This window comes from Lucilia sericata, unplaced genomic scaffold, assembly GCF_015586225.1.
Source record: "Lucilia sericata isolate MDLA Ls3-8-SP2 unplaced genomic scaffold, ASM1558622v1 Contig000536F_arrow, whole genome shotgun sequence".
NCBI classification, from domain to species: domain Eukaryota; kingdom Metazoa; phylum Arthropoda; class Insecta; order Diptera; family Calliphoridae; genus Lucilia; species Lucilia sericata.
Genome location: NW_023994546.1, coordinates 179,727 through 192,109, shown reverse-complemented (window position 1 = coordinate 192,109; position 12,383 = coordinate 179,727). Strand labels below are relative to the sequence as shown.

General features: G+C 32.2%; 1 protein-coding gene across 2 annotated transcripts in view; it reads right to left on the bottom strand.

Moving 5' to 3' along the window:
• LOC119605936 (semaphorin-1A) overlaps positions 1 to 12,383 on the bottom strand; it is a 203,432-nt gene that overhangs the window by 34,698 nt on the left and 156,351 nt on the right. For both annotated transcript variants that reach the window (XR_005231615.1, XM_037959288.1), the window contains exon 9: positions 11,969 to 12,114. Coding sequence is in view for 1 of the 2 variants with exons in the window: in XM_037959288.1 (XP_037815216.1) it covers positions 11,969 to 12,114 (146 nt within the window). In the remaining variant the exon portion in view is untranslated. The remainder of the gene's footprint in view (positions 1 to 11,968; positions 12,115 to 12,383) is intronic.

Here is a 12,383-nt window from a genome sequence, read left to right as displayed (position 1 = left end):
TACCAGGAATACGACGATTTAAGGAAGAATGTGGCTCTCAAATAATAGCTTTATTCTGAAGAAGACTTCTCTCTTTCGAATATTGTTATTCTATTGGATGATTAAAATTTCGGAATTGAATCTTACAATATTTTGAAAGATTAGCTTATCATTATATGAAGCGAATTTAAAGATCAAGGAAGACCGCGGCTCTCAAACAATAGGTTTATTCTGAAGCAGACTTTAAATACTGCTTCTTTCTCTCTCGAATCTTTTTATTCCATTGGGTGACTTTAAACATCAAGGAAGATCGTGTCTCTCAAACAAGAGCTTTATTCTGAAGAAGACTTTGAATACTACTTATATCTGTCTATCAAATATTGTTATTATATTGGTTGATCCAAATCATCAGCTGGCTTCTGGGTTGAGTAGTTGGAAAATGGCCACATTACTATAGTCCGAAGCGTAAGTTCACCGTTCGGTGGAACCAATAGAGTGTTATATATCAAGAGCTAAGTCTAAAACCTGAACCCAATGAAACTGATCTGTCTAAAAAGAAGTTGAAAAGTTTTTTCCTACCCGCCTTATAGTCTGGACCATGCCCCGCTCTACTATTATTTATATTCGTCGATGCATAACGCTCTCTTTGGAATACGCTTCACTTTAGAACAAGCTATTCGAAATTGGGTGTTTAGCTTCTCTCATTAAAGCAAAGAGAGTTTAAAAATCAACTGCAGCCAACTTCATGATGAAAACATAGCTTATTACATGTTTAAACAAATATTAAACCTTAATATGACAAGATTTTAAGTTTTAAAAGTAAACAACATTATGGAACACTCACTGATTATCTGTAAGAAAGTATCTAGTGACAAAAGTAAATCTAAGCCACTATTATAAGGTATCAAGGTAATCGTTTTTGATCAATACTTTTAAAACTTTTAGCTTACTTTTTTTTTTACTTTTTTTGCTTACATTCAATAAAACTTTTCTTTAAGTTTTAGAAAATAGAAAATACCAAGAAATGCAAAAGAAAAGAAAAAACTTTTATTTATTATATATTTCTTGGCATATTCTTGTAATGTCATTGTGGTCAAATTTTCCTGCATAAAAATGTATGAGAGAAAAAAGCAAGAAAAACCAATTTTTTCTTATTATTTATGAAAAAGAAAATTTCTTGCTAAAAAAGGAGAAAGTTTTTACATTCTATAGTTAACCAAGTAAAGGAAAAATAACATTGTATGGTTGAAACTAAATAGACATATTGTTGATAAGTCTACTACTATATTGAGCAGATATACAAATATCCATAAATATATTTTTCTTTTTCGGCAAAAGTTTTGTGGTCAATATTGTCAGTAAAAGTGTCATTTGGGAAGAGGACAACTGCAAAAAAAATTGCTTTCTATTGTTAAAAAACAATGTTTGAACATGACCGAACATTGTTAAGAAATGAAATAATGTAAAAATTGTCATGTTTTTGTCGTTGTTGTTGCTGCTGCTGCTTCCTTTGCTATTTGTAATCTGAATGTACTTGAACCGGATGTAATTTATTTGGTTAAGTCAGTCAGGTTTTTGTTCTGTATTGTATTCATTTTCCAAAAAAGTAACAATATGTATTACATATGTGTATGTTTTCTATTTGGTTAAATTTAATTTTGAAAACATGTAGTGGGGTTTTAGGTTTAATAAAGACTACAACAGTTCCTTAAGTAATTTAAATTCTTAATAAATTTGTCAAACATTTGAGGTTTGATAAACTCTCCTTCGAAAACTGCCTAAAAGTATGTTAACTATTTTCTTTGTTGAAAATGTGTATTCTCCTCTTCCTTAAGATTATGAAATTATAACTAAAATTTGTTATCCACATTCTGCTTACATATTAAAATATTCTTAAGCTCTAAATTAACTTTAAAGCCTAAAATTATACTGCATTATTTTAACAAATAAACAACCTAAAAGTATGTTTAATTTCTTCCTTACATATAAAAGCTGTGTTATACTTTTAAAATTAATAAAATAATTTTTATTATTTTTTCTCATTTTCTTCTGGAAACAGTGTTCAGCAGTCACTCTAAATAAGGCGTCAATTCCTTTTTTATGCTAAATATCATGATATTAAGTTGTATGTATTTTTTTTTGTACTTATTTAACCAATTCTTATGAATATGTCATGCTGACACATGATGATAAATTTTCTTTGGGGAATTTTACTCGTGTGTTTTTAGGAGTGAGAACAACTAATGTAATGAATTTGATTTAATATTGGCCGGGTTATAGGAATAATAAAAACCAAAATCTAATCAATATATTTTTTGAGGGATTGGCTATGTCCCAAAAGATGTGGATAACGTTCAGGAGTGTAGGGTAGTCAATGGCATTTTAGCAATAATAAATCAAATCAGTTATTCTTGGGTTCATATTGGAGGAAGGTAAATTTTTGAAACTACAATCTAGAAGATTCCAATTTTTATAATTCATTTCCTGAGCTAAACTAAAACTGAACTAGAACTGAACTAGAACTGAACTAGAATTGAACTAGAACTGAACTAGAACTGAACTAGAACTGAACCAGAACTGAACTAGAACTGAACTAGAACTGAACTAGAACTGAACTAGAACTGAACTAGAACTGAACTAGAACTGAACTAGAACTGAACTAGAACTGAACTAGAACTGAACTAGAACTGAACTAGAACTGAACTAGAACTGAACTAGAACTGAACTAGAACTGAACTAGAATTGAACTAGAACTGAAATAAAACTGAACTAGAACTGAACCAGAACTGAACTAGAACTGAACTAGAACTGAACTAGAACTGAACTAGAACTGAACTAGAACTGAACTAGAACTGAACTAGAACTGAACTAGAACTGAACTAGAACTGAACTAGAATTGAACTAGAATTGAACTAGAACTGAACTAGAACTGAACTAGAACTGAACTAGAACTGAACTAGAACTGAACTAGAACTGAACTAGAACTGAACTAGAACTGAACTAGAACTGAACTAGAACTGAACTAGAACTGAACTAGAACTGAACTAGAACTGAACTAGAACTGAACTAGAACTGAACTAGAACTGAACTAGAACTGAACTAGAACTGAACTAGAACTGAACTAGAACTGAACTAGAACTGAACTAGAACTGAACTAGAACTGAACTAGAACTGAACTAGAACTGAACTAGAACTGAACTAGAACTGAACTAGAACTGAACTAGAACTGAACTAGAACTGAACTAGAACTGAACTAGAACTGAACTAGAACTGAACTAGAACTGAACTAGAACTGAACTAGAACTGAACTAGAACTGAACTAGAACTGAACTAGAACTGAACTAGAACTGAACTAGAACTGAACTAGAACTGAACTAGAACTAGAACTGAACTAGAACTGAACTAGAACTGAACTAGAACTGAACTAGAACTGAACTAGAACTGAACTAGAACTGAACTAGAACTGAACTAGAACTGAACTAGAACTGAACTAGAACTGAACTAGAACTGAACTAGAACTGAACTAGAACTGAACTAGAACCTGAACTAGAACTGAACTAGAACTGAACTAGAACTGAACTAGAACTGAACTAGAACTGAACTAGAACTGAACTAGAACTGAACTAGAACTGAACTAGAACTGAACTAGAACTGAACTAGAACTGAACTAGAACTGAACTAGAACTGAACTAGAACTGAACTAGAACTGAACTAGAACTGAACTAGAACTGAACTAGAACTGAACTAGAACTGAACTAGAACTGAACTAGAACTGAACTAGAACTGAACTAGAACTGAACTAGAACTGAACTAGAACTGAACTAGAACTGAACTAGAACTGAACTAGAACTGAACTAGAACTGAACTAGAACTGAACTAGAACTGACCTAGAACTGAACTAGAACTGAACTAGAACTGAACTAGAACTGAACTAGAACTGAACTAGAACTGAACTAGAACTGAACTAGAACTGAACTAGAACTGAACTAGAACTGAACTAGAACTGAACTAGAACTGAATTATTGAAAACATCAATAGTACGTCCAATATACAAAAGTGGTACTAAAAACGACTATAACAATTATAGGCCTATATCGATTCTACCGGTTACTGAAAAGATTATGGAAGAAGTGATGGTAAGACGATTGTCGAATTTTATTGATCGATATAAAATAATCAATGAAAACCAATATGGTTTCCAAAAAAATAAAAGTATAAACAAATTGCTCGGCAACTTTGCAAATCACATTAATACTTGTCTGAGTGAAAATCTCCATTGCCTTGCGTTATTTGTGGACTTCAGTAAAGCCTTTGATACTCTAAATCATAACAAACTTTTGGCCTAGAACTGAACTAGAACTGAACTAGAACTGAACTAGAACTGAACTAGAACTGAACTAGAACTGAACTAGAACTGAACTAGAACTGAACTAGAACTGAACTAGAACTGAACTAGAACTGAACTAGAACTGAACTAGAACTGAACTAGAACTGAACTAGAACTGAACTAGAACTGAACTAGAACTGAACTAGAACTGAACTAGAACTGAACTAGAACTGAACTAGAACTGAACTAGAACTGAACTAGAACTAAACTAGAACTAAACAAGAAGTGAACCAGTATCGAACTAAAACTAAACTAGAAGTGAACTGAAATGATTGACATTGAATCGTTACAAATCTTGTTCTTAAAGATTTCAAATTCATGTTTAAATTTTCTTATCATAGAATGGAGGAAAAGTTTCTTTTTTCGTCCATAAAATGCAGTTTCTTTTTTTGCGTTATTAAATTTGTTTGTGCATGTTTTTTAATCACTCCCAAACTAAATAAACAATGGTGATGGTATCACATTTCCTTTCCAGTTGCATTTTTTTCTCCATTTTAATTCAACGTTTTATTTGTTCGTTGTTATCGTTGCTGGGTTGTGTTGACATCTTCGTGCATGGCTTTCATTATGGGAGGAAAAAAACAAAGTCAACTTTGTTAAAAGGATTAGCTGTATATTTACCACGTACTATGTGCTATAGTCTAACAAAAGTATAAAGCTCTTAAACGTAATATATACTACTATGCTTTAGTATAGTTAGTATAGTATATATGCTAAACATACATACTACGTATAAAAATCGTCCTTTAGCTTAAGTATATGTATGTTTATAGTTTGAGTTTTTCTTTTGCTTTTGGTTGCTATTATTGTTTGTTGATGTAATTGCAAAATAACATTAACCAAAAATACTGAGAAAAAAAAAACTAAAGGAGTAAAAGCAACTACTATCCATAGTAGTGGTAACTAGGATAAACAAGCTATAGCAATGTATAGACAACAATAGAAAAAAGAGAACTGGAAAAGGAAGTCATAGAATGATAGTTAATATTTACACACACTTCTACACATATGTATTTATGCTTACTAGTTATTTTACATTTAAAAGACATAAATATGCAAAAGTTTTTTATGCTTTTTTGTGAGTTTCGTTTAAATCCTGTCTGTTTGTACAAAAGCTAATAATTTTATAATTTAAATGATTCTCATGTAAGTATGAAAATCGCTTTGCCTTAAAGAGGATTTTGTAGTTATTTGGAAAAAAGGTTTCTTTGGAATATTTGCTAAACTAAGTTGAAGCCATAGTACATACCCTGCAGTATGATGAACAAGTTTGAAAACTTTCAATATTTAATTCAAAGAATAGACAATAGACTAGTCTAAAATTTCAGTCCTAGTTCGGTTCTAGGTCAGTTCTAGTTCAGTTCTAGTTCAGTTCTAGTTCTAGTTCAGTTCTAGTTCAGTTCTAGTTCAGTTCTAGTTCAGTTCTAGTTCAGTTCTAGTTCAATTCTAGTTCAGTTCTAGTTCAGTTCTAGTTCAGTTCTAGTTCAGTTCTAGTTCAGTTCTAGTTCAGTTCTAGTTCAGTTTTAGGTCAGTTCTAATTCAGTTCTAGTTCAGTTCTAGTTCAGTTCTAGTTCAGTTCTAGTTCAGTTCTAGTTCAGTTCTAGTTCAGTTCTAGTTCTAGTTCAGTTCTAGTTCAGTTCTAGTTCAGTTCTAGTTCAGTTCTAGTTCAGTTCTAGTTCAGTTCTAGTTCAGTTCTAGTTCAGTTCTAGTTCAGTTCTAGTTCAGTTCCAGTTCAGTTCTAGTTCAGTTCTAGTTCAGTTCTAGTTCAGTTCTAGTTCAGTTCTAGTTCAGTTCTAGTTCAGTTCTAGTTCAGTTCTAGTTCAGTTTTAGGTCAGTTCTAGTTCAGTTCTAGTTCAGTTCTAGTTCAGTTCTAGTTCAGTTCTAGTTCTGTTCAAGTTCAGTTCTAGTTCAGTTCTAGTTCAGTTCTAGTTCTAGTTCTAGTTCAGTTCTAGTTCTAGTTCTAGTTCAGTTCTAGTTCTAGTTCAGTTCTAGTTCAGTTCTAGTTCAGTTCTATAGTTCAGTTCTAGTTATAGTTCAGTTCTAGTTCAGTTCTAGTTCTAGTTCAGTTCTAGTTCAGTTCTAGTTCAGTTCTAGTTCAGTTCTAGTTTAGTTCTAGTTCAGTTCTAGTTCAGTTCTAGTTCAGTTCTAGTTCAGTTCTAGTTCAGTTCTAGTTCGGTTCTAGTTCAGTTCTAGTTCAGTTCTAGTTCAGTTCTAGTTCAGTTCTAGTTCAGTTCTAGTTCAGTTCTAGTTCTGTTCTAGTTCAGTTCTAGTCAGTTCTAGTTCAGTTCTAGTTCAGTTCTAGTTCAGTTCTAGTTCAGTTCTAGTTCAGTTCTAGTTCAGTTTCTAGTTCAGTTCTAAGTCAGTTCTAAGTCAGTTCTAGTTCAGTTCTAGTTCAGTTCTAGTTCAGTTCTAGTTCAGTTCTAGTTCAGTTCTAGTTCAGTTCTAGTTCAGTTCTAGTTCAGTTCTAGTTCAGTTCTAGTTTCAGTTTAGTCAGTTCTAGTTCAGTTCTAGTTCAGTTCAGTTCTAGTTCAGTTCTAGTTCAGTTCTAGTTCAGTTCTAGTTCAGTTCTAGTTCAGTTCTAGTTCAGTTCTAGTTCAGTTCTAGTTCAGTTCTAGTTCAGTTCTAGTTCAGTTCTAGTTCAGTTCTAGTTCAGTTCTAGTTCAGTTCTAGTTCAGTTCTAGTTCAGTTCTAGTTCAGTTCTAGTTCAGTTCTAGTTCAGTTCTAGTTCTAGTTCAGTTCTAGTTCAGTTCTAGTTCAGTTCTAGTTCAGTTCAAGTTCTAGATCAGTTCTAGTTAAGATCACATTTCATGTCCATTGAATAGTCCATAATAGTTGGGAACACCTGACAACTTTTTCCGATTAGTTATTTTATAACCTTTTAACAGATTTCTTTGTGGCTAACTTTCTTCTAATTAAATCCTTTTTAACTCATAGCAAAACTCTTAAACCACAAAACAAAGAGGGAAATTCAAAATATGTTGATATTAAGTAAATTAAACGAAGCTAATCGAGTCTATAACATTTAATTGGTTTAATTAATAGTTTATTTGTTTTCATCATGCTAGCACTGGGTACTTTTGCTCGTATTGCTATTGTGATAAATATTTGGTTTAAAATTTTTGTTTTTACTTTTTAATATTCTGTAGAGGTTGCAATTGAAGTAAACCTCTTTAGTTAAGGGTTAACTAAAGGTTACACTCTTGACAATTTTTATGAGACCTTAACAAGATTCGTTTAATTTTCCAAAAACTAAAAATTCACCAAAAAAAAAAACTCTTAAAAAAAGCAACAGAAACTGTAACATCTACACTTAAACGAATCATCAACAACATCCGTTTCTCACCGCCCTGTCTAAATATAATCGTTGTCATCAGTGTACGTTCCATAAAATGCCCCTTTCTCTCCGAACCTACAAACGAAATGTGTATTTTGTGTTGTCGTACAAACTCATAAATGTGGTTTTTGATCAAAGCGGTAAGGGAAAGGGGTTAAAGTACATACAAATTTTAATGTTATGGGTTAAAATTTTTTCCGGGTGTTTTTGGATGGTGCCGTTGAAACTTTTACCCTTTCTCTAAAAGTGTGCCTGTATGTGCATTACTTGGTAATGTCATTGTCATTGTTGTAGCTGCTGATGTTGTTACTTGTTGTCGTCGTCATCATCATCGTCGTTGTTGTTGTGTAATAATATTTACTATGACTGCAGTATAGCAGTTTTGAAATATACAACAGCAACTTTTATCACAGAAAAAAAAAAAAAAAATGGACTGACTGTGTAACTATGTATCTATCTACATATCTATTGGAGGAAGAGGTTTAGGGGCACAGTCAGAGTGCCAAAAGGATAGTTGTAGTACGAAGTAGTTGCAAAAATGATGATGACAATAACACTCAAAAGCAATGGCTGTGGCTGCTACAAAATATATGTTGTATAAATGTTTGCAACATTATTTTTTTTTTGATATTCTTCCTCAATTTTTTGCTGCATTGAAATAATGGCAACATTTTAAACATTACGTGCTTAAACGTAACAACAAGGACAACAACTATAACAGCAACATGAACATCAAAAAAAAAAAAAAAAAAATGTGAACAACAAGCATCATCAACAGCAACAACCACCAGCAGCACTATCACCATCATCATCTCCACCATCACTCGTAGATGTTTAAAATGTTGTTTCGTTGGTTGAATTGTTTGTTTGCTTGTTATAGTTAAAATTTTACGGATCTGTATCACTCTTCTCCTACTGATGATGTTCACAAGGTTAATAATAATGAAGATCAGGGATGGCAAAATTGGTACGATGGTACTTTTTTTGATACTATTTGATGTTCAAAAGTACCGTTGTACTCCCGAGTCTTATTTGATACTCTCAGGGCCACAATCACAATATCCGATTGTCGTTTAACAGATAGATAAAGAATTTTTGTATGAAAACCTTTAATATATCGTTTCGATAAAAAAATAACAGGTTAAAGTATATTTAAAATTTCAAATTTTAAATTCCAAAATGCGCTAAAACATTGTTATATAAAATTCTCAAAAGTGCATCAACTAAAAGCCGTTAAAAAAAAAAAAAAAAAAAATGATAATAAAATTATAAACGACTAATAAAGTTGTACATATTTTTATCTTGATTGACATTATATGAATATTAATCTTATTAAAATTTCATTCTTAATATTTTATGAGAAAATTACCAGAAATTTAAATTTTGAAATAATATTTGACTTTAAAACAAATCATTTCCAAATGATAGGAACTCGAAGGATTCAATCTACTATAAAGCGATATGTTTTGAAACTAAGCTTTTAACCAAGGATAATATAAGAAGTTTTAGGTCAAAAAAATTTGGACTTTTAAGCAAATTATAGTTTCATGTCATATTCAGAATCGAATGTACAAGTAAATATCCTATTTAAGGTCCCACGTAGCATTAAGTTGAAATTCTAAATTCGTCCTTTTACAGGGCGAAATGTAGCCTGGTTTTAATTAATGCCGGATTTATTAAAATATAATAAATTATATCATGACAGCTTTAAATTTAAGATATTTACATAGTACAATATCTGCCCAATATTTGAGATGTAAAAGGTGAACATTGAGGGACTGACAAGGATTCAACATATTAACATATAATGCCTTTCTACTTCCGTTATGGATTGTTTAAAAAAATTAAATGTAGTTAAGAAATTGCCATCATTTAGCAAAAAAAATATTTTAGTACTTTGAGATCCAAAAAAGTACCCTCTGAAATATTTTTTGATACTGACACAAAATCTCATTTTCCATCCCTGATGAAGATGATGATGATAATGTTGAATATGATGATGATTTCGGCTTTTTGGTTCACGCTTAATACGGACAAAAAAAACATGCATTAATTTTGATACGCTTTATTTGAATAGGGGAACAAAAATATACATAATTGATCCAGAACTGATCGAGAACTGAACTAGAACTGAACTAGACTGAACTAGAACTGAACTAGAACTGAACTAGAACTGAACTAGAACTAGAACTGAACTAGAACTGAAACTAGAACTGAACTAGAACTGAACTAGAACTGAACTAGAACTGAACTAGAACTGAACTAGAACTGAACTAGAACTGAACTAGAACTGAACTAGAACTGAACTAGAACTGAACTAGAACTGAACTAGAACTGAACTAGAACTGAACTAGAACTGAACTAGAAACTGAACTAGAACTGACTAGAACTGAACTAAACTGAACTAGAACTGAAACTAGAACTGAACTAAGAACTGAACTAGAACTGAACTACGACACTGAACTAGAACTGAACTAGAACTGAACTAGAACAGAACTACTAACAGAACTATAACAGAACTAGAACAGAACTAGAACAGAACTAGAACAGAACTAGAACTGAACTAGAACATAACTAGAACAGAACTAGAACAGAACTAGAACAGAACTAGAACAGAACTAGAACAGAACTAGAACAGAATTAGAACAGAACTAGAACAGAACTAGAACAGAACTAGAACAGAACTAGAACAGAACTAGAACAGAACTAGAACAGAACTAGAACAGAAACTAGAACAGAACTAGAAAGAACTAGAACAGAACTAGAACAGAACTAGAACAGAACTAGAACAGAACTAGAACAGAACTAGAACAGAACTAGAACAGAACTAGAACAGAACATAGAACAGAACTAGAACAGAACTAGAACAGAACTAGAACAGAACTAGACAGAACTAGAACAGAACTAGAACAGAACTAGAACAGAACTAGAACAGAACTAGAACAGAACTAGAACATAACTAGAACATAACTAGAACAGAACTAGAACAGAACTAGAACAGAACTAGAACAGAACTAGAACAGAACTAGAACAGAACTAGAACAGAACTAGAACAGAACTAGAACAGAACTAGAACAGAACTAGAACAGAACTAGAACAGAACTAGAACAGAACTAGAACAGAACTAGAACAGAACTAGAACAGAACTAGAACAGAACTAGAACAGAACTAGAACAGAACTAGAACAGAACTAGAACAGAACTAGAACAGAACTAGAACAGAACTAGAACAGAACTAGAACAGAACTAGAACAGAACTAGAACAGAACTAGAACAGAACTAGAACAGAACTAGAACAGAACTAGAACAGAACTAGAACAGAACTAGAACAGAACTAGAACAGAACTAGAACAGAACTAGAACAGAACTAGAACAGAACTAGAACAGAACTAGAACAGAACTAGAACAGAACTAGAACAGAACTAGAAACAGAACTAGAACAGAACTAGAACAGAACTAAAACAGAACTAGAACTAGAACAGAACTAGAACAGAACTAGAACAGAACTAGAACAGAACTAGAACAGAACTAGAACAGAACTAGAACAGAACTAGAACAGAACTAGAACAGAACTAGAACAGAACTAGAACAGAACTAGAACAGAACTAGAACAGAACTAGAACAGAACTAGAACAGAACTAGAACAGAACTAGAACAGAACTAGAACAGAACTAGAACAGAACTAGAACAGAACTAGAACAGAACTAGAACAGAACTAGAACAGAACTAGAACAGAACTAGAACAGAACTAGAACAGAACTAGAGCAGAACTAGAACAGAACTAGAACTAGAACAGAACTAAAACAGAACAGAACAGAACTAGAACAGAACTAGAACAGACTAGAACTGAACTACAACAGAGCTAGTACCGAATTTGAACTAGAATTTTTCACTATTAGAATTCCATAAAGTATAAGAAATCAGCGGAAATCAACATTCAAACACATACACAAAACAAAAAATATGGTTGCTTACACATATAATGTTAAATACAGTCAAAGAGCGGAAGGGGTTTAGAGAGAAGACAGCGGAAAATGTTTTGTAAGTATTTTCGAAAAAAATATCTTGTGTTGGAACGTCCATCCAACGCAAAACGCTAAACCATAAAGCCAACCAAGCAAGAAACATGTTTATTTTTTGTTGAGGATTTAACAATTTTGTTTTGTTTTCTAAAATTTTTTGCTCATTGCTAAAAGTGTTGTGAGCATGGCGAGGGTGTAGGTGGTCGTTGGTGTAAATATAATATTATGCCCGTGTAATGGTACTTACATAGTGCTTGTTCTAACCAAAATTGGTTGACCGAAAAATGCCGGAACATTTTCATCCATTAGTGAATGTGTTTTGATGAAATTTAATGTCGGATCCGGAAGTGTTCGTGAATCATTATGGCATGATCCGGGACGTGGTTCGGGTACCTGTAGAAATAATAAGAGATAATAGTTAAAACATATTTTGATGCGTTGTTAAAAACAAGAAAACAAATATAAATAAAAACTTAAACTTTACTTTAGTTATTATTTAAAGGCAAAAAATATTAACTGATTTTTTTATGGTTGGTTTTCTTTTTGTCTTTGTCAAAATGGCGGAAAATATGTTACTTTTTTTTGCAACTGTCTGTCTGTCTGTCTGTGTTAAATTTTCTGTTATTTTTTTTTATTTTGCACTGCTTCTCCCTTGCTTTTCC